The sequence below is a fragment of the Gopherus flavomarginatus genome, chromosome 1 (genome assembly GCF_025201925.1).
Source record: "Gopherus flavomarginatus isolate rGopFla2 chromosome 1, rGopFla2.mat.asm, whole genome shotgun sequence".
NCBI classification, from domain to species: Eukaryota; Metazoa; Chordata; order Testudines; family Testudinidae; genus Gopherus; species Gopherus flavomarginatus.
In genome coordinates this window covers 120448639-120471427 of record NC_066617.1, presented here as the reverse complement: position 1 = coordinate 120471427, position 22789 = coordinate 120448639, and the positions used below count along the sequence as shown (strand labels likewise).

At 41.9% G+C, this 22789-nt stretch overlaps 2 protein-coding genes and 1 long non-coding RNA gene across 24 annotated transcripts in view; 1 reads left to right on the top strand and 2 right to left on the bottom strand.

The window, feature by feature from the left end:
* LOC127058644 (perilipin-3-like) overlaps nucleotides 1-7298 on the bottom strand; it is a 76092-nt gene extending 68794 nt beyond the window's left edge. For all 20 annotated transcript variants that reach the window (XR_007776450.1, XR_007776451.1, XR_007776443.1 and 17 more), the window contains exons 1-6: nucleotides 6771-7298; nucleotides 3161-3240; nucleotides 2594-2789; nucleotides 1421-1503; nucleotides 867-1119; nucleotides 207-403 (exon numbers count right to left, since the gene is read on the bottom strand). Coding sequence is in view for 9 of the 20 variants with exons in the window: in XM_050968915.1 (XP_050824872.1) it covers nucleotides 207-403; nucleotides 867-1119; nucleotides 1421-1503; nucleotides 2594-2789; nucleotides 3161-3240; nucleotides 6771-6804 (843 nt within the window). In the remaining 11 variants the exon portion in view is untranslated. The remainder of the gene's footprint in view (nucleotides 1-206; nucleotides 404-866; nucleotides 1120-1420; nucleotides 1504-2593; nucleotides 2790-3160; nucleotides 3241-6770) is intronic.
* A 3181-nt stretch (nucleotides 7299-10479) lies between these two features.
* LOC127058608 (perilipin-3-like) overlaps nucleotides 10480-22789 on the bottom strand; it is a 109859-nt gene continuing 97549 nt past the window's right edge. Inside the window, exons 14-15 of one of the 3 annotated variants that reach the window (XM_050968814.1) lie at nucleotides 15000-15062; nucleotides 10480-11573 (exon numbers count right to left, since the gene is read on the bottom strand). In XM_050968814.1, the coding sequence (XP_050824771.1) occupies nucleotides 15039-15062 (24 nt within the window). In that variant the 3' untranslated portion in view covers nucleotides 10480-11573; nucleotides 15000-15038. Of the gene's footprint in view, nucleotides 11574-14999; nucleotides 15063-15818; nucleotides 16369-22789 lie in introns of those variants that run through there. The other 2 variants (XM_050968801.1, XM_050968811.1) reach the window with 2 other exon arrangements.
* Nucleotides 16341-17620, top strand: LOC127030185 (uncharacterized). Its single transcript, XR_007768332.1, has 2 exons — nucleotides 16341-16534; nucleotides 16723-17620. It is a non-coding gene; the product is annotated as an uncharacterized LOC127030185 (long non-coding RNA).

Sequence of the window (22789 nt, the reverse complement as noted above, 5' to 3'; positions counted from 1 at the left end):
TGCACATCAGTTATTCTAGTTCTACTATTTGACATGCTTTCACCCCACAGTGTGGTATGCTCAATGCATCAAGAGCAGAAGGGTCTAGTTACACAGCACAACTATGAATGAGGCTTAAGCCTCATTGTACCACATTCTAGACACATGTGGTTAGCGTGTTCCCTGCCCTGAAGGGCATCAGTTGTAAGAGATAGTGGAGTTCCTACCAGTCCCATGGTTTCATGAAGCTGGGAAAGAGCCTCTCTGATGCTTTGACTGGTGTGTCTCATCTTGTTTAGGGAATAGCAGTAGGCACGTTGGCGAAGTTTGGTTGACAGGGAACCTAAACGCACGAAGTAACTCCGATGCTCTTGTGGTTGTGCTGAAGACACTTCAGCCCCTTCCACAGATTCAGCAAGTTCAGCTAGAGGGAAGAGAGTTCAGGTTGTTCACCCTCTCAGGTTAAGAGATGGTGAAAGAAGTAGATGCCATACTGATCTGCTAAATCTTAAGCTCCCTTGTAACAAGTATGTGTCTTAGCAGCTATCAAGTACCACAGAGGTAGCTTCAGCCTTAACACAAAAGCCTACATCCCACAAAGCATTACTACAATTTTGCATACTTTGCTAATGACTGACTTCTAATCAAGTCATGCCCATCATTCCTTCTAGTATCACCCTGTCCCCACTTGTTGCTCAAGTCATCTTACATGATTACATGCCCACCAACGTAAGTCTTAACCTCAGTCTCAGCTATGAAAAGGCTGTAGAATGAGCCAGCATTTGGTGCCAGAGAAGATTGAGAAGCCTAGAGAGATATTTGGCCCAAAGGGAGGATTACCCTAAACTTTAAGATAATAGACCTGTCACTCATGTGTGTGTTCTGACCTAGTTCATCATCTGTCATGGGAAGATAGTGATCCAAGAGCTCTTCAGATTTCTCCAGGACTGCTTCCATTCCACTTATGGCCAATTGGCCCATTCTTGATTCCACAACTGTGCTCATGCTGTCAGTTACCACTGATTTGGTGGTCTTCATACTGTCCTGCACAGCCTCTTTGGTCATATCTACCACTCTGATCATGGTCTCCTTGACATCTGTCAGTCTGGAAATGGCCAACTCCTGTGTCTCAGATGTAGCCTAGAGAAGAGTGATCAAGCAAGATCTTGTACAGTAATTCAGGGTGATACCACCACATTTACCCAGAAATGGAGGTTGGGGGGAGGGGATTACCCCCTGCTCTGCCCCATAGGTCAAATCTTCAGGGGAAGAACTGCATCTTGCTGTTAAGCATCAAACCAGAGTTCTATTGAGACACTAGCTCCTGCCTCTTGACCACTTTTAGTATGGAGTGTTCCTCTGCTGGAGGAAGCATCCCATTATTGGCATCCCTTTCATAAAGGCATAATGTTTTGTCTAGTGAGAGGGTGGTGAAAGTTACCTCATCAGCAGTCTGTTGAAGGACTGGTAGATTCTCCTCCACTTTGTCAGGTACTTCAGAAACACACTCCTCCTCTGTTGTCCCTATAGAAAAACCAGAGTTCAGTTTCTTATTAGCTCCATTTTGCTATTGTAATATTTACAGAACCTGGCTCACATCTGTAATGAGAGCTTCAGTTCTCCAATATGTTCAGGCAGCAATTGTTCTGGGTTGTAGGTGCTCCACATTTCCCCCTTCCTTCCCCATCTAAGGTGGTTCCCTCCCTCTCCAAGTTATGAACTCTTTTGTAAAAATTTTTATGAAAAATGGTGTCCCCTTCAATAGTTCCATGTTTCCTCTCATGCATCCTAATTGGGCAACTGAATTAAGATAGGTATGACTAGCAGCTGAACACTCTCTCCTCCCATCTATACTTACTGCAGAATTGTCTCTTACCAAGCAGTCTAGGCATCACTTTCCAGGCTTGCTCTTCAACTGAAAGGTTATGTTCTGAATAAAGTGCAATGATCTCACCCCATAGTCTTACAGCTCTGAAGCTTTTTGATCAAACATCCCTCTGGAAGGCACCAAGAAGTTTTTGCAATGCCTTGGCTGCAATAAGTCCAACTAACTGTTCTCATGAAGGAAGCAAGTCAGGGAGCAGCCATTGCTGTTGAGCTATTGCCTCATAAGCAGCTAGTTAAGGAACAAGTTTAGCAGTTGTAATTTGTCTGCAGTGTTGTTGTAGCCATGTTGGTCCAGAGATATTAGACAAGGTGAGTGAGGTAATATTTTGTTGGACCAACTTCTGTTGGTGACAGCCTAGATTGAGCCTCTGGTTGCAGAATGAGGAGATCTCATTTTGCAATTAGGTACCTGTCAAAGAGAGAGTGTTGCTCCTTAAAAGCCAAGAGATTAGCACTAATCTTACCTCCTGGCTACAGTGAAGGTTCAACAATAGTAATTAGTGTAAGCAAAGCCCTTTGTTAGCCTCTGGCAGATGTTAGCTTACATGCATGGGCTACAGTATTATTCCTCTATAGTCACACTACTCCCACTGCCAGCTTCTCCTCCAGTACTGATCTTCATGCATCTGAGTTTTAGAGATGGAAGCTTCCTGACAAGGTGTGTCTAGCCTACTGTTGAGAAATTGTACCACACAAACAGAAAGGTCTGCATATATGCTTTACTCACCCTCAGGTTCAAGTTTAGTTACAACTGGCTGTGCACTGCTAACTGCAGCACTGGTTATGGAGGTCACTCCCTTCTCTGCCATGTCACAAATGGACCTCACATAGGGATGGCTCTCCTTAGTGGAAACATAGGCAGTGGCAGCCAGATCACAGGCAGAATTGACTAAAGGTAGACTGGCCACTCTCCTCAAGACATTCTAGTGAGGCAAGGGACAGAACAATGAGTCAGAGAGGCAACGTTCTATACTGGGGCTGAATCTTTACTTTTTCAAGTGGTTATACCCTTGATGTGTTAGCCCCAATCAAAGGATTCTTGAATGGTCAAAAATCTGAAGAGGCCCAACAGCTGCTTATAAAGTTAGTACTGAAACTGGATCACTAGGTTAACTGAGGCAAGAAGAATTTTTAAATATCATTATAAACCAGGCTATTTTGCAGCATCTGGAAGAGCAACTGCACCAATCTCTAGACACCAAAATATGCATATATGAAGCCCGCTACCAGATAACAGCCAGCCATCTTTCATATTCATATTTTGAACCAGCAATGCTTATGAGGGAGTACCTACCTGTTGCTCTTCCTCCCCATGCTCTGGGGATGCCATAGTTGTGTCTTTTCCATTAGAAGCCATGGTATAATCAGATATACCTGAAAAGAGCAAGAAGAAAGGTCTGAAGTTACAAGTTTAGGGTGCTGTAACTTTTCTTTACAACAAGAGTGATGTTCTACTCCAAAGTAGGACTAGAAAGAATGGCAGAGCCCTCATCAGATTAACAATGATTATTTAGAGGAATAGTGAACTGAATACATTGTCACTGCTTTTTTAAAAGCAGGAAATATTTCAGTTCTGCTACAGCTAAGGAGAAAGCAAGCGGGAGAATTCCTTCTCATGGCAGAGTGGTTTCTGTTTTTCTGGAGAGCCTGTTAAAGGCAGTAGATGTCACTACTACTAAAACCCATTTAATAGTTCTAACTCCGGAGGGGGAAAGGGGTAGGAAAAGAGAATAGGATCCCATCTCATCAACTAAGAAGCTTAAGGCCAAGGAGCATGAAGTTTCCCAGACCCAGCTTCCCAACCCCAGTCCTACCCACAGCTTCTTAATACAAAGATTTACACATATAGACATTTCATAGTCACATAAGTGCAAAGCCCTGACCAAGGAACTGTATAAACAATTGATAAAAACCTCACCACCAAATCCCACTCCTTCAAGGACTGGCCCACTGACCTTTCTCAGTTCTCCAGACAGTGCTTTACTCCACTCACAACCTGGTCAGATTTTATACACCCCTGGTGATGTAATTGTGAGGGAAGGGAGTGAAATACTCAGGACTGACAGTTCAGGTAATCAGGGAAAAGAAGGCTTTGCTAACCAATAGGAGAATGCAAATCCTTTCAGGACTGTAAAGATTGGGAGTGAGTTATTCCCCAAATATGATTCCAATTAACTGCACTGGATCTTTGCTGTCATCCAGCTGAACTCACTTTGAGTCCACACCCTGCCTAGAAAGAGTTGCTAGTTAGGATGGGTAACATTTTCAAAAACACCTGTGTGACTTAAAAAGTCATTGATTTTCATTGCCCTTTCCAATGGGAAAAGGGAGAAAAAAGTGTTGGTTTTTTTTAAAAAGGTAGAGAAAAGGGTAAAAAATTGAAATGGAACTTTTTATTTTATGAAAAATCTAAAAAAACCAAAACATAAAAAACCCCAAACAAATAAAAAATCAGCCAAATATAGACCACCCCTGGTGGTAAGGTTGCAGATAGCAATGTGTCTGCTTCACCTGCATATTGGCCATAGTTTCAAAGTAAACAACTGGCACACAGGAACAAAGAGTGGCATATTGGAGACAGGTAGTTTTTTCCATTGGTTAGAATATTAGCCTAGGATTTGAGCTGGGTTCAATTTTATGCTGTACCTCAGACTTCCTGTGTGACCTTGTGCAAGTCACTTTGTCTCTTGATTCCTCAGTTTTCCCTCTGTACAGTGGGGATAATATGGCTTCGATGCTTCATAGAAGTTTTGTGAGGTGCTCAGATACTCTGGCAATCAGGGCTATATAAATACCTTAGATAGATAGTGAAGCATTTTGTTGGGGAACAAGAGTTAGGTAGGGTAACTGGAAGAACTTGCCCTTCTCCACCTTCATCTCCCTTTCAGAAAAAAAAAAGGGAACGTGTGCCACTTTCTGTTTCAGGGAAGGGTGAGAGAAAAGAGTGTTTATCCTTTTGTCACCCCTTCATTGTTCTCCCTCAGAGTTTGAATTGGAATTGGATTGAACTGGAAAAAAGGTGGTGGTACTGTCCCAAGTCCTGCCCATAAGCCAAGCTCTGCCTATATGAGATGCTACTTATAGCAGATTGTGCAGGTGTAAAAAACATGAGCACACATGCCCTGCTGGGTTCCCCTTTGGGCTCTCTGTAAGGTTCAGCTACACCACTGGATATGACCAGATTAAGATGGAGGCACAATAGCCACATGCTTCGATCCAATCATGTGATTATGTCAATCTCAGCTGTCATTTAAAAATAAATGTTTCTATCCCACATGGCTGCAAAGAAAAGCCTCAGATTATCAACTGAATAGAACTGAGACAGTGATATCTGCCTGTGTCTTCCCCCAGCAGAGGGAGAAGCAGCATTCATACCAAGGGAGGTAACTCTTTACCCCCACTTCGCCTTTCCTGTTCTTGGTGTGCACCCACCCACCTTCCCAGCATTTCAAAAGATAAAAGCCTAGCTGGGCTCTGTGGGATTGGTGGTATCTGGTCTTTTGGCCCCCAGGGTCAGATATTGGCCATGGGAGTGTGAATAGTTCCCTAATGACATACATTCTCACCATGAAAATGAGATGCCACCCTGGGCAGATCTCTAATCTTCCCTCTTTTTTCTTGCTTTCTTTGATCAGCAGTGAAATAGTTGAAAATCTAGACATGTATATCACCATCACTTGGCATCGGAGTTACCCCACATTGATGAATGGGGCAGTTCACACCTCTCTGAGCTCCTGTGTCAGGCTCTCTGCAGAGGCAGGCAGATGCCTGTGCATCCGTTTTTGTACTTTTCATGTTTTCAAGATTTTTTCCATAATCTGTTGTCACATTATATTGATAGAGCTTAGCTCCATTAGCACTTGAAGACCAGCCGCTCCAGATAATGCAAGAAACAGAGAAATGTAAGTCTGGACGGGACCTCTGATGCACCCTGACTGTTTTCTGGTTCTCCCAGAATGAGGCCGCTTTATCATATAACTCGCAAGGCACAAAGTTTTCCAAGTAACTGAATTTGGAAGTATTTTACTGCTCATTCTAAACATATGAAGCTGCATTTCTCAAATGTTCTTTCTGGCTGCATTTTGTAATGCTTAAGGAAAAGGCCTCTCCTCTCCATTGACAGTTTCTATGCCTTCAATACAGATAAATATCAAGGAAATTGTAAAAATTTATAAAATGAGCATGATTGCATGAAAATACAATTTCCCATTGGATTCCTTCTTGCTCACTGTACAGTACAGCCTTGTGGGACAAACCACTTCGTGGCATTACTTGTGATATTTTGGGAGAGCTGTGAGGTTCTGGTGCAGTTAGTTAGGGCAGCAAAGAGTCATGGATAAACCAGAAGCAATTGAGATTCTTTAGCTTAATTTTGATACCCTAACCAGTGCTGAATCCATCTTAATTCCCACCCTTGTAGTCTTTTTATGTAAATGCTATTGTAACCCATACATCTTCTGGGTGTGGTGTTCTGGCTCAGCGAGTGGCACCACAACCACTTCCAGAGAGAGTAATTAAGGAGTCTACTCTACAGCCTCAGCTAATTGCCAGTTGTTTTTTAGCTCATGCAGTAGAGGCTTATACACTAAGCTCCAGAGATCCCCAGTTCAATCCTGCCGACTGGGGTTTGTCAGCATTACACTATCCCCTTCCCTTCTAAAAGTTTATTCCAAATGGGCAACTAGATTGAGATTCTGAGATGCTATCATCTTTTCCACTGAACATTGTCATGCAACATTCAAATATTTGCGTGCGGACCAGGACTGAGCAAATAATGAATTTTAAATTAATGGAGGATAGGTCCATCATTCACTATTAGCCAAGAAGGACAGGGATGGTGTCCCTAGCCTCTGTTTGCCAGAAGCTGGGAATGGGCAACAGGGGATGGATCACTTGATGATTACCTGTTCTGTTTGTTCCCTCTGGGGCACCGGACATTGGCCACTGTCGGAAGACAGGACACTGGGCTAGATGGACCTTTGGTCTGACCCAGTATGGCCGTTCCTATGTTCTTATGTTAAGGACTACGCAATGGCACATTCTGTTTGCTATCTGCTAAAATTCCTAATCTTCTGTTAACCTCCCTGTTTTAAACTAATTCTGTTTGCCACACATGTAACCAAAAAATCTTGCTCAAGGTCAAACTTTTTATAGTTCCCTTTCCCCTCCCGCAACCTGTATTTAAATGATTCCAAAGGGACTTTCAAAGAACCCGATTTACTTACTTAGTTCAAGGCTATTCTGAGACTCAACTCTAATCTCAGAGCTGAGTTCACAAAGATCAAAGCTTTCGTTTGACAAACTTGACAATTCTACAAATAAATTAGCTCCACCGAGAAGTCCTGTCCTGTAACACTTTCCAAACTTTTGCAGTGTCACTTGTTATGTGCGCCTTCTTATCCATATTCTACAGTTTCTGTGGAGTCTGCTTATGTTCTACCTCTTAAAGCATTGAAGGGTCCCACAAACCAACAGAGAGGTGTACTGTACACCACATACTCCAGCAGCTCGTTCATATGTTCCTCCTCCTTGGTCACTTTGGGAAATGATTTGTCTAGACAGATCTTGGAAGGAATCAAGAGTGGAGACTGAAGCATGGAGTACTTCCGTGGTATGGGAAACTTGTTGCATCTTGTCCTGAAAGTTGACGGGAAAGTGTTCAATAATAACCAGTAGGATCTGGTAGATGGTCTTCAGGGGTTGGGTGATTATACGAATCAAGGCAATGATGCAATATTTCAGCAACTGCAAAAAGGAAATTAATAGTGTGAAGGTACAATTTTTAGAAATCTCTCTTGAAATGGGAGACGTCTACAACTACACTATTGTTTGATTCCCGCCCCCTTTGAGGTTTTCCATGCCAATTGAGCCCTGTTTGGTATGGTTCCCTCTGATAATTGAGGAGCTTCTATTGAAGCTATATACCAGTGATACTCAGCGTTCAGTGGTCCAGGAGCCATATTAGAGATCAACATTACCCAGTCGTGTGGATTCATTGTTTCATTTACTACAGTACTATATTATATTTAGTTTTATATATATATAATAACCTAATTGGTTAATAACATAGGAAAAGCATCCTGATTGGTAAATGACTTAGATTGGTTAATAATTAAATCAGTATTTTACTATCCCATGCTGCAAGGAGCCACAAGAGACACATTAAAAAGACACTTGTGACTTGCGCGCCCTAGTCTGAGTATCACTGCTATAGACGGTCTGGAATGGCCTAGATAAATAAGAAGTTTTGTAATCTTTGACTCTTGTAAAGACTGGATTGCTAAAGAAATAAAAAGCTACTGGGACAAAGAACAGCAATGAAGCTGCCAAACCTGAAAAAGATAAGTAAAAACTGTCTAACTGAAGAAGCTAACTAACACTAATCTTGATGAAGGCGGCACTGGATGATACATTCTGACAATACTGAGTCCATGGAGCAGGTGAGGATCCCGTTCCGTCTGCCACCACGGTTGAAAGGAACTGTGACAGTTGGTGCTCCACACCACTTTTATTGCTCTGCCCCGCAAACATTTGGAATCACAAGAGAAGGGTGTAAGGTAGTGTTCCAATGGCAATAAAAAGTTCCATTGATCCTGGCTGTGCCACAGGTACATTCAGTTCTTACTTTGTGTCAGGGCTTGCCAGGGCTGAGCCCCGGCACCTTTAGGCTTGGCCATTCATAACCCCGGCACTTCTGGGCTTGCCGTATCAGTTATGAAAGTAAAAAAATTCTTGATCACCAGCACTTAATTGCTTGAGTTCCAGCACCACTTTCATTACAAATTAAGCACTGGGTACATCTCAAGAGTGGGAATATGCAGAGGCCACTCAAAGAAGAAGATTAATTATATTGTGGTCCTGCCCAGAACATCTCTGGGATAAGCATGAAGAGGAAAGAAGAACTTTGTTCCTACCAGGGAACTAGTTTGAAGAGCCTCCCAGATGCTTTGGCTGACATCTCTTACCTTGCTCTGGGAATGCTGGTAAGCGCATTGCTGGAATTTGGTCATCATGGAGCCCAAACACACCCAGTAACTGTCATAATCTTGCTTCCCCGAGCCATTCCATGCCCTTCTGCAAAAGCTGTAGGTTTAACTGAAAGAAACAAGAGAATAAGGTTATTCTGCCAAATGAAACGTGATAACGTCAGAATGGACCACAGCTTCTCCAAATCTTCATTTAAAAGCCTGACTCATAGATTCATAGATTATAAGGCCAGCAAGGGCCACTGTGGTCCTCTAGTCTGACCTCCTGTATAACGCAGGCTATAGAACTTCCGCACAGAGGCACCAACAGAGGAAGTACGTTCCTCAGGCAGCAAATGTTTATGGGCAATGGAATTCTGTCCATTCTTGAGGCTGCAATCCAAGCGGCTTTTTTTTTTTTGCTTGGGGCAGCAAAAATGGTAAAAATGGTAGAGCTGGCCCTGTCCCCACAATAATTCCTAGAACAGAGCTTTTAGAAAACCTTCGCAGCACATGTTCTACCTGCATCTTAGATACTAAGGATCAGCTTTTCAAAAGTATTTAGGAACACAGAAAGGTAAATAGGCACCTGGTGGGATTTTCAAAAAGTTCCTAGGCACATAATTCCCATTGATAGAGATAAGCACCTTGCAATTTGAACATCTCACTAGATCCCTATCTGCATCTTTAGGTCCCTCAATACCTTTAAACGGCTGGCCCTTTGGCAACAGCACTACTATTACCATTGTTTGCCACCAATTTAGTGATGGAATTGTTTTAAGGAGAAATTGGGTAAACTACTATTGCTGTGATTTGTATTATGGCAGTGCCTGAAGTCCCCAACTGACTCAGGTCTTGTTGTGCTAGGCAGAAGCAGAAGACGGTCTCTTTCCCTAAGAATTTATAATCTAAACAGACAATGGGTGGAAGAAAAGAGTATCCCTATTTTACAAATGGAGAACGGAAGCACAAAGAACTGAAATGACTAGTCTGAGGTCCTACAGGAATTTGTGGCAGAGCTGGGAATTAAATCCAGATCCACCATGTGTAACCACTTTTCCTCTGAAATTAGCTGGTGCTTTTCTAGGAAGGTCAGTGGTTCGTAAAGTATCTCCTCCTCATTTAATAGCATTTACCTTTGGTAAGGAACATAACCATTGGCCACACATTTACATTTCCCCTATCCATGAAGCATTACCACCCCCCAAGGGACAGCATGTGCTCCAGGATGTAAACACACTCATACTAATTATTTGTAGGAGAGTGTTAATGCAATTTATTAGCAAGAGACCTTAGTCTCACCCTAGTTAAGGTTAAAGCTAGCCTTCCACAATCAGTCTGTTTTCAACCCCATTGCCTAAGGTCCTCTCCTGCAAAACTAGTCCTTCATTAAAGTCCTCCCTTTTGAATAGTTAAGCATGTGCACAAGTCTTTGAACTAAATTTACCAGAAATAAACCAAGTTGTGTGACAGCATGTGCTCCAGGATGTAAACACACTCATACTAATTATTTGTAGGAGAGTGTTAATGCAATTTATTAGCAAGAGACCTTAGTCTCACCCTAGTTAAGGTTAAAGCTAGCCTTCCACAATCAGTCTGTTTTCAACCCCATTGCCTAAGGTCCTCTCCTGCAAAACTAGTCCTTCATTAAAGTCCTCCCTTTGAATAGTTAAGCATGTGCACAAGTCTTTGAACTAAATTTACCAGAAATAAACCAAGTTGTGTGACATTTCTCTTATGACAGGGTAGAGTTTCTTTCAGACATTTGAGACAAATTGGGGAAGGTATTTGGGAGCTCGGCATATACCAACAGGAGATGGTTTTACTTCTTAAAAATGTATCTTTTTGACACTCCATGGGATTTGCCTTGGCTAGGGAAAGCGGTTGTATTTAGTTTAGGCTTGCCTAATACAAGGCAATCTTTATTCTTAGTATAGATGTAGCCTTGCAAGAGACTAGGCTAGAACTCATCCATCTGAAATTAAGATTAGGTCAGTATGTGTCAGGTCAGGTAGGTCCAACCCTAAACTCAATCTCTTTACCTAGTCATGACGTTTATTCTCCTCTCTCTTCTTTTGCAAGGTGGTGTGTGTGTTGTGGAGGGGATCACTGGTAACCCTGATTATTTTTTCTTATGGCCAGGGGAGTTAAAGGCAATTTATACATACATGAGAAATTCTCTGGGGTTCCTACATTTTCTTGTGGATTATTACAGAAACTAGGAATTTAAGAACAGCTAGATCATTTCCTCCAAGTATAGGAGTTGCATCTGGCACAGCTTTCGGGACATGGGATTTTTATGGAGCAGAGTTACATTGCACAAACTCCTGTAGTGATTGTGCCCCTGCTGGGAAGTTCACAGTTGCAGCCCAGTAGCACCTAGAGGTCCACCTGAGACTGAGCCCCATTGTGTTAGTTACTGAATGTAAGCACAGCGAGAGCTCTCAAAGTACTTGATAAGTGTCATCTTCCCGTTATACAGATGGGAAATGGAGGCACAGAGCATTGAAATAACTTGCCCTGAGTCACACAATGAGTTAGTGCCAGGTCTAGGAATAGCAATTCAGATCTCTGAATTATAGTGCAGTGTCCTATCTTATCCCTGGGATGACACTCCTTCACCCTGCTCAACTCTTCCAGGTGTCCCTCTGAGTTTTGTCTTGGCTTTCAGCTTGAAGTGCAGCTTTCTTTGGAAGGCTTGGTTTCTTGGAGTTGGCAGTGTATTAATGCAAAGAATATGGGCTATATTTGCAAAGTCACAATAAGAACGTGAAGAGTGCACTTGAGAATCAGGCCATGACAAAATTAAGCTCACATTTACAGATTTAACTGCATCTTCTTTACATGGATGCAGTATGGTACAGCCTTACACACATGTTCACATAGCATTTATCCCTCCTCTTTCTTCCGCTCAGGGTCACCCAGAGGATTCTGGGGGCCTGGGGCAAAGCAATTTTGAGGGCCCCTTCCATTAAAAAAAAGTTGCAATATTATAGAATACTATATTCTTGTGCGGGTCCGTGCAGGGCCCGGGGCAAATTGTCCCACTTGCCCCACCCCCCGGGCAGCCCTGCTTCCACTTTACAATCTGACAGCTGCTTCTGCAGTACAATTGAGGAGTATAAGGAAGAAAACTATGAAAAGAGCTATATGCCAACTGCATTTGCAAGTCAAAGAGTTCTGTTACATATGTTTGGTGTAATGTTACACAATAATGGTTACTGTGTATGTTTCGTACACGTGAGAGATAGGAAGAGTGTTTGACAGCTAGACCAGAGGTTGTGGAAGAGCTATATTAGTTAGTATGCAGTACAAAGTGATAGTTTTCAAATGCCTGCTAGGCACAAGGGTTAGAATTGAACGGGCAGCCTCTACTTTGGCATTTCCTGTGCTTAAGTGCTGAAGCATGCAACCTGGCTAGAGCATCCACGTGATTTCCAAGGTGTTGAAGAGTACTATAGTGTGGAACTGTGGGGCTAAATGCCACTATGAGACAAGGTGGGTGAGGTACTTTCTTTTATTGGACCAGCTTTTGGTGGTGGGAGAAACAAAGTTTCAAGCTAAAGAGAGCTCTGCTTCAGCTCTGGGAAACGTACTCAGTGTCACAGCTAAATACAAGGTGGAACATATTGTATAGCATAAGTAGTTACACATTTTTTGATAATACATACAATATAGGAGTAACATTTCACATGTTACATGATCATCTATAGGTGAGAGCTCCTCCAATGCTGGCCTTGGAAACATTTATTTTATGAGACACAGCCCTATGAAGTCTTTATTAATGTTTCTCTACAGCCATGAGTCAGACAGGCACTTCCTGTCAGATCGTGTGTAGCGTAACTGTGGTAGAAAGAGTGGTAGGAATTTTACTGACTGTACAGTGGGAAGGAAAAAAAATAAGGAGAAGATGGAAAATTTCAACAAATTAGGACAAATAATTAGTCCTTGGCCGTGCCATTGATGTATCAGGTGTGACTATCTGAAGCTGTGGGGCAGAGAGAGGAGAGAGAAAGAGAGAGAGATAGAGAGAATGACTCTGGAGCCTGGCAAGTAGGGCATCCAGCTGTCAGAGTTGGGGGTAAAGCATTCAGGGTCCAGTCTCCCAGATCCAATCACGAGAAACAACTCAGCTATCTAAGCCACCTGATTCCAGGACAGGGGCACACAGTCATGGATCGCTAGCAAAGATAGGAATTTCTCTCTAATAGAGGGATGTGGCTTGCAACAAATACCCCTGTTACCAGCATCTCCTATTTGACTAACTTAGGTGGCTTCCCACCTAATACACTAGCTCCTATGAACTGAATTCTAAGGTGCTTAGCTCTCCCCCTTCATTGCATAGGGAGCCTAGATGCTTAACTTAGGAAGCTTCTGCTACTCCTGTCCAGGAAGCCTAAAAGTGTGGGGGGGCTCTTGGCACCTGAACTGTAGTCCCACCCCCCATGCCACCCCTTCCCCCTGAAGCCCCACCCTCATTCCATCCCTTCCCCCCAAGACCCCATCCACCCACTCACTCACTCCTCTCTGACCCCTCACCCATTGCTTGCCCCTACGATTGGTAAAAAGTGAGGGGCCATGTCCTCCTGGCACTCCTCTTAGTGGATTGCAGTGGCGTTCCTGTGATTGTGTAGGCCCCTAAAAGTTGAACATTGCAAATGCTAAGCATTCCAATGCCCTAAATTCCTTTGAATGAAGCCCCAAGTCATTACTGCAAGAGTTTGCAGATTCTAAGGACTAGAGGAGCATAAATAATGAAGAGGGTTACTGATGCGGAGTGATCTTGATTGCTTGGATACTATTTGCTTGCACCCAGCTTACCATTTTGACATGATCAATTGTTATAGGGAAATAGTTATCATTTAAGAACAAAGAATGTATATCATATTTCCAAGATAGGGGACTATTCTGGTAAGCACCAGTTGTGAAAATGACTAGAAGAGCATAATGGATAATCAGATGAACATTATATCCCAGTGAGCCACTGTGGCCAAAAGGGCTAATGCAATCCTTGGATGTATAAACAGGTGAATCTTAAGTAGAAGAGAGGTTATTTCCTCTGTTTAGCATTGGCAGAACTGGCACTAGAATTCCTTGTTCAGTTCTTCTGTCCAAAATTCAGGAAGGATGTTGAAAAATTGGAGAGTATTCAGAAAAAAGAGAATCTTGAGAAAGATTTTAAAAATTCAAAATGATTGTTTCAAAAATTTTACTTTAAAACTAGAAGAAAAATCTAGAAAATTTTGGTGTACTTTTTTTTTTATGTTCTCTTTTTAAATATTCATTGTGGGAGTTTTTCAAAGTGTTTTCATTACGAATCAGGTGAACAAGAGTTGTAGTGTCAATTTTCTGATAAACTGAAAATTCTAAATTCTGATCAGATTTGGTTGCCATACTATTTAAATTCTCATATCTTCCCTTTCTCTTACTGAAGTCAATGGCAGAAGCCTGACTTCAGTCAAAACTCAATTAGGCCCTTAAATTTTAGAGACTGGTAGTTATGAGGAAAGATCAAATTGGCTCAGTTAAAGATTTTTTCTTTGACAACCTATTGGGCTAATATGGTGAAATTGTAAAATAGCTTTACAGAAAGCTGTTGGATTTCAAATCCTTTGCCTCCCATGTGTATGTCAGTTGGTTCCTGGATTTAAAAAAATATTTGAAGTATTTCTTCTGCAATGGAGCTGTGTAACAATATAATGCTGAATGCAGGAAGTTGGCTTCTTTTTCACCGGCAAGTTTTATTTCAGCTGCAGCGACATACCAAGACGTAGACAATGCCACTTAGGGCAGTGAATGACAAATATTGATGGCTTTTTTCAGAATGCTGTCAGATCAATCAGTATGCAAGCCACTGCCTAAACGTAGCCAAGCATGCTGTAAATTAGCTGCACCATAAATGCAGTGATAAAGGAAAGATGCTCATGAAGGTTCTTGAAACCTACAGAGGACCCCCTCCGCCCAAGACATGTAGTCCTCTGTCCTCACACAATCCTTTCCCACTCACTCAACACTTCCTCTTCCTCGATCCTTCCCTAAAGTCTTCCTCTACAGACCATCTGATGGCCTCAAATGGTAGGGTATGAATATATTGTTTACACACACACACCCCGCAACTCCTTTTGAGAAAGGAAGGGCTAATGGTTTCCGCTAACAGTGGCAGAGTACCTTCTGTGGTCAAGCAAGATTCAGAAAGTGCATTTCCCTCTATGAAAATGGAGATTCAGGCACCTAAAAGGCAATCAGGAGAAAGGTACCATTGACATATCATGTACAGTTACTGCAAATGGTGGATCATCCTCTCTTGCTGACAAATCACAGTGAAACCATACACCCAAGAGGAAAAGTGACCTATAGTCATCAGACCAAGATGACAAATCAACCTGGCATAGACTTATCTAAAGAGAACTTAAGGATAACTGAACCAGCCACATGCACAGCCTCATATCAATAGCAAAGTTTAATTCTTAGGAGACATTTTCAAAAATCTCCAGGAAAAAAAAAAAACACACACACACACATTTTGTATCAAATAGAGAGACAACATCAGGTGGAGATTCAAAAATCCTAGTCAAACAATGCCTCATCTGCTGCTTTCCCTCATGCGTTATTTAGTACTACCCCATAGGATTGTTATTCTTTAAAATCTTGACCAATAAAACATTTAGAGCATTATAAGAGATACAACATACCATATGTAGATTAAGCCCCACGTGCTCTCTTCTTCCCTCCCTAGCCATGGTAACTGATAACAAGGCTTGTTCCATTGCCACTCTCTGCAAGCGAGAGCTACACCAGACAGGAGCCATCTCTTATGACTCCAAAGTGCAACTCACTCTCTGGATCACATAAAGTTGTCACCAGTGTATGTAGAAGCATTTACCTTTTCTACACAGGGTGTGGCAGAGAAGGAGCTATCTGGCTGTGCAGGGACAGGCCTTGGAGGCTGGCAGAGGAGATTAACTATTGCTTCTAGCTGTTTATGGATGAGAGCTGAGGCTAACCCCATGCCCTTCAGTTGGGTTTCCATGCTCTGTATGGCCTCAGAGTCTTCCCGATGGCTGGTTTCTAAGAACTCCAGTACTCTCTTACTTGTTGCAGACGTGACCCTCTCACTTTCTGTAAACTGAAGTTTTGTTGTCTCCTCCTGAGCTTGATGGCTTGGAGAAGCCTGCCCCCCTGGTGCCTCTGCTGGGGGGTCATCTCCTTCTTTGAGGTTGCTCTTCCCAGTAAGTACATCACAATGACTTGGTCCTGCAGCAAACCTGTTACAAGCAGTATCTTCTGGATTTCTCTCTGTCCTCCAGGCCAAATACTGGAATTATACTTCCTTCATGCTCCCTTTTAAGGCCAGAGAAATCCAGGTTTGAGATTTCATCATCATGGCTGCCATATTTAATATTCACTTTGTTGCTCCCACTCTCAGGATGGCTGGACAAATCATGAGCTGCCACCAAAAGCCCAGGTTTACTAGCATGTGCATTGCTGCTGGTCTGTGATGGTCCAGCCTTCTCCCTGTCACTTTCAGGGCTCTGACCTAAACACACAAGAATGATTATTCTTCTAAAACAGCATTCCAAGATGCTGGCCAGTGCCAAGACCTAACCATGCTTCTCGCTCTGAACCAAGAATACACCACAGCAATATCCCTTCAGAAGCCATATTAAGACATTCCATTTCACCCGGGTCTAGTGGAAGTACAGGTACTAGCTGAATGTCTAAAGAGAAGTTCTAACAGATATTTATCTTTAATGCATACAATATACTAAGAGCATGAGGTGGGTGTACGGACTGGGATACTTGGTTTTGTCATTAAAAATATGACTCGGTCCCTTCTCAATTTGTTCTGTTACTCTCTGGTTGCAAAGGAGTTAATTTCTTTCTTGAACAGGACAAGCAATGCAGTGCCGGGGGAAGTCACCACATAAATGTGAATGAACTATCAGGAGCTGTCAACCTATGAACTGAGCAATAGAATCATGGAATATTCCGAGAGCACCGTATGAATTTAAAAAGTCATATTTGTATCGGTCTGAGCTAGGGAGTAGTTACTGGACTTTCCTGCAGGAATTAAAGTCACTAAGAGATAATTAATACAAATGACCAAGCCGATAAGCCTCACCCCTCTTGGGGGAAACTGCTTAGTTCTATGGTATGAACTGGTTGAAGAAGCCTGGCAAACAAGGAATCAAAAATCTGTACAAAGCAACCACTCTGATTTAGGAAGAGTGGGTCACTCCGATTTACCCATGAACTCACATGGCAACCACAAGAGGGATAGACCCTATGGAAAGGATCTGAAGTACTTTGTTCTGATCCATGTGGAAGATGGATGGCTGCCTGATAAGCCAAGCCTGACGTGTAAACTGTTCACTGTTTAAGAAGTCTTCTCTGTAATGCTTTTATTCTGAACAAATACCTTGCTTTGTGAAGGCTGAATGCTCACTGGTTAACCCTGTCATGGCCCATGAGAGAACAATGCTGCAGGTATTGAAGTGAAGTGAGGCTTGCTATTCCCATGAGTTCAATTTCTTTAAACTGTATTTCAGTTGGACATAAAACCAAACCAAAGGGCAGGAAGAATTGCAGCTTAAATCCCCAGTCTAGACAGAAAGTGTCATGGGACTCCTCCTCAAGAAAGACAATGGCTGGAGGTCTGAAACCTATAGAGGATGCCTTCAAGGCGATCATGAAGGGATCAGAGGTGCAATTACCTCAGGAACCGTGACAGTTGGTACATGGTGTTTTTGAAAATTAAGATGTAATTAAAATCACTATATATAAAAAAAGGAGTCAGTCCCTACACATACTACATGATATGCTGTGAAGGGTCTCCCCAGGAGGTGAGAACATTACCCTGAGTTACAGAAAGTGTATGAGGGAATGTAAATGTTTTTAAAATAATTACAGGGGACACTCTCTTTCTGTAACGGTAGGTGCCTTCATTACCATGTGCCTGATTTTTCATAAATGCTGGGCACCCACAACTCCAGCTGTAATCAAGGGGAAGTGTGAGGATGAGCTGGGAATACAGTTTTATGATCCAGGGCTCTGAAGGAACTATAAAGGATTTGCCTTGAAAGAGAGAGAAGGAACGCATGGCAAACCAGGATGTAAATCTACAGCACATTACAGTGCTGCACACTAACTGGTCATATGGACCTTGTTGCCGTGTACTAAATGTTTCCCAGTGCACAATGATCTGCTCCTCTTTCAAAGACCAGTATGTCATTGCATACTAGGTAAAATTTACTGCACCGAAGCAGGGTCCACACAGCCACTTAGTGTGTTTGAGATTTACACCTGACTTGCCACACACAAAGTCTCCGTCTCCACAAGTCCAAAAATTGACTTCAAATAACTCTCTACATAGAAGTGCCTCTCCAGATCCTCTACACCTTCAGTCATCAAAACTTTCCAGGGCTAGAAGCAAAGTGCCTTCCCTAATAACAGTTGGGAATCACCTCTTTTAAATTCTCTAAAATTCTCATCCTAGAGGGCTGAGAAAGCTGACTTTAAGGATGGACATAGCAAGGTGAATATGGCCTCAGACAGAGTAATTTTGGGAGACAGAGGCTCCACATTTTTGGAAGTTAGAGAAAGAGGAAATGTCTTAGAGGCAAGCAATTTTTCTTTTTTCCTTTTCTTGTTTGAAAACTCATCAACTACCCCTAAGTTTGGAATGTTCAAATAAATCCCAGAAGACTAGGTGAAATAGTGAGCAGAGAGGAGGGATGGTGGTCAAAGATTCACAAGTAATTAGCTGGTTACAGTTTTCCACCTACACTTTCTCTCTGTGTGTCCCTTCTCTGCAATGTGCCTTTATTTCTGCCTCATTTTTCATCTTTCAGGGAAAAAAACCACTATTCCTGTGAATTTGAGTTCCTTAAACTGTGTTTCCATTGGACTTGAAACCAAACACAGACACAAAAGCCCACCATAAACAATATTATTGAGATGTTTGAGTCACAGGACTCTACAATATCAGCCTTACCATAATTTCTGGTAGGCTCTTCTCAAGGCCATATTACAATTGCAGCAAGACAAAGTGAGCAAGAGCAACATGTTGACACTTTTGCTCTGGAGACATTTCCATGAAGTCATGTTGCAAGCAACACATTTCTATCCCTTCTTCTAAAATGTAACTCCAGCCCCCTTCCCATCTGTGCTAAATATTACAATATCCAATTCATGAAACTCCAGAGGACACTCAATCCACTTTCTCTTCCATCCCACACTTGCAAATCCTGCTGTGATCTCAGAGTTAGAACTGCGACTTTAAAGCTCTGTTCTGACTAGAGTGTGAGGTAACGGTAAGCTCACAGTGCTATTCTTCTGTAAATCTCCAACTAATTTACAAAGGAATTCACATAGCATTGCCTTCATTTTATAGGAGGGTGGGGAGGGAAGCAAGGCAGAGATGTGAAGTAATTTGCCTAAGGTCACACAACAATCAGTTTTCCACATAGAAAGCAGTACATTCTAGCTGCATGTCACCTCTGAGATAAGTACAGAAATCCAACTTCATCCCATGATTTACTCACCTTGAGGTTCAAGTGTAGTCATAACTGGGGGTATATCACTGATGGCAGGATCACGGGCAAATGTGATGTTTCCGTGGTGCTCCTTTTCAGAGGTAGAAGCACGGACCCCAGGCCATGGTCAGCATGGACTAAGAGCTGACTGAGGACCTTGCTGAATACATCCTACAAAAAGAAGCATCATGTCATTGACTTGGAGGAAGGACGGTCATTGTGGAGATTGAATCACCTATGTTTCCAGGAAATCAGTCCCTCTGGAGCTGCTGTGGATATTGACAATAGAAGTCTCTATGGGCTGAAGACTCAAATTAAATCAAGCTACTTCAAGAGTCTGTGTATCCACTGCAGGGATCTATTTAACTATGAGGTCTAGTAGCCAAGGTAAGAGTACTTATCTTGCTAGTTTGATGTGACCTGCAAGAGGCATTTATTGAAAATTGGGTGTGCCTTTTTGCTTCCTTATCATATTTCCAAAGAAGGCTTAAACAGCTTTGTTATTCTTCTTGCCAGTATCTCCACAGTATCACTGCAGGGGAGGAGGCAGAAGAGTACTTCTGCATGTTTTTAATCTTAGAAATATTAGACTAAATTTCCCTAGGCTTTCTGGAGTACCTAGGAGAAGAGGGGTGCTTAGAAAATGGGCCTTGTGCACTTCCACATCTTCCTTGAATTGGGAGAATTAAATCTTTTAAAATAACTATCTTTTCCCACAAGTTGTATGATGTGTTAGACTCAGAAAGGTGTTAAGAAACAAGTTAACAGTATGGCTAAACATCTCTTTCCCTCAGCTGTCCAGTTTACTGTCTCTGTGTGAAAATTAGAATCTCAGTGATAGAAGGGTTAAAATGTCAAAAGATCGCCAACCAAGATAAAAGGATTTTACTTTTTTGACCTCTCCAAAAGCATCATGTTGTTTCCATGTATTACAAAGCAGAAAAAAAGAGAGGGGCATAAGATCATTCCCTCTCCTCAGTTCTCTTTCCAGGTTCCCTTAATAGTTAGGGTCTTCCACTTTGAAAGCTAGAGGGTCATTCAGCTCAGATTGGACACGTAGCTCTTCCAGGAACTGCCCGTCATCAGAAATGACTATTATTAATAAAATGTGGTTGATTGAGTCATAACAACATCTGGGAGTAGCATTGTGCTTCAACATCATCTACAATTATCAGCTGTGACAAAGTTCCTCCTCTACCTTGGTGAGTCCTGCGCTTATTGGCAGATTTGCTCACCTCAGTGATCTTCCCCACAGTCTGGGACAACTTCTCCTGTGTCTGATCAATTAAGCCTGTCTGCCTTAATGGTTCTAGCAGGTTCCTGATTACTCTAGTGCAGCCTCTCTTCTGGTCACTCAGAGAACAGAAAACTACTCATCCAGTGACCAGTATATTTGCCCTCTACCAGACTCCTGTACCGCACTGGTTTGGATCTGTCACACAGCATTTCATGTTTTTCCTAGAGCTGATGGGAACATTTTCAACTAAATGTAATTTCACCTCAGTATGCTATTTAGTCAAAACCAGAACATTCCACAGAAAATTAGCAGTTTCAACAAAGTTTCTGATGGGAAGGCCTCATATCCAGGGCTCCCTGGTCACTTCTGACCAGAGAGAGAGAGAGAGAGAGATAAAAAAAACTGAGCTTTCTGATTGTAAGACAGATTTTTAACACAAGTCTATTTTGCAAATGCATTCCAAAGTTGTGTTTTCACTCTAATGTAGGACAAAAACAAATACTGAAACCTCAAAAGTTTTTGTGAGACTGAACTGTCATTCTCTGACCAGCTCTAGATTTTTCTCAAGCCACTACAGCAATAACAAGGACTGTATAATGTGACTGGTTTCTAGAGAGTGATGATACTGAGTAGAACAGTCAAAGGGTGGCTAACACCCAAGAGTTAAGATCAGTAATTTACTTGCAGGAGCCTAAATGTCTACTGAAGGCACCTACCTGCTTTGAGTTCTTATTTGGCTTTTGAAGACGTGTTCTAGTCAGATGAAACTGAAAAGCAAGAAAAATTATTGTAAGTCCAAATGGCAGAGTAAGCCGTAACCCAGCACCATACAAACAAAACACTGCAGCACAAGAACATGACATCCTTTCTATCACTGCATTTCATAGAAAGCAAGTCCCAACTGTACCCTTCTCACAAGAAGCTACTACAACTAGGATCTAAAGCAGACAAAAGAATAAAAAGGGGAGATGCATCATATCCAAATGTGTTTTTTAAATACACAAAAACAACAACAACCAGCTCTTAAAGGTTGTAAGGCAGGCTTGACAGAGTCCACGATTGGGATTAGTGGACAGACGGACAAACCAATAAAATCCACCTTCATTTCAACTCCCTCTTCAAGCCACGTAGTTAGAGGCCACACCTAGGCAGTCCGAATACAATTACAGTAGACATAAAAATAGCAAAGCAACACATGGCAATAACCATTTTTCTCCTGTATCTTTTGATAGTAGCAATAGCTGTAATCTGAGCTAGTTTTAGATCTTCCCATTTCACTTCAGACCTGTAGCAAGACAAAGATTTCACACAACATTCAGAGAGAAAGTTAACTTACAACCGATCCCTCCAAGAACAATAATATAAGGAGCACCCCAGAACACAGTTATACACTAAAATGGAAGAAAGTCAACAATTTCTTGTTATGAAAATTCAAACATCAGAACCCCTTTAATTATGGAATATAGAAATATGAGAAATCTGAAACTGTGTTGCCTAAAAGAAACAGTGAGTACTGTACTTTAGATTAGGAGGAGATCAAAATATTTTTGATATAAAATACTGTCTCTAAAGGAAGCTAACACAGGGATGGGGTGGGTGTGGGCAGAGAAAGGGAAAAGAGAAAAAAACTTATCAACCCCCAAAGTCAGTCTCACTACAAAAAGTTACTCCAAAATCTTGGAGACTTGAAAGAGAAAGATAGTTAATTAAAATAATGTATGAAGTAGCCTATCTTTTTCTTTGACTGGCACGATTCTTTCATTCAGTTGGACTCTTCTAGGATACCACACCCTGACTAGCAACTATTGCTGATTAGGAGAAGCTGTTTTTTCCTTGCTAACACAGACTAGACACTAAAGGAGGAGTGGTGTGTGGTTTCCTAGCTGATTTGCTATGGATCATTTAAAGTCTCTCACAAGTTTTAGAATACTATGTTGTAATTATGCTAATTATTTGTAGTAGAGTGTTAATGCAGTTTAATAGCTAGAGATGGTGGCCTTACATAATCAGCCTGTTTTGCACCTTTTTGCCTTATACCTATGTCCTGCAAATATTTGTTCTCTGTTGCACAATGTTTTAACCCTAAATTTACCAGAAATAAAAAAAGCTCTATGACATTTTTCTTCTGCCACGGTTGAATTTGTCTCAAAAGTTTGAGGCAAACTGGAGATGGTATTTGGAAGCTC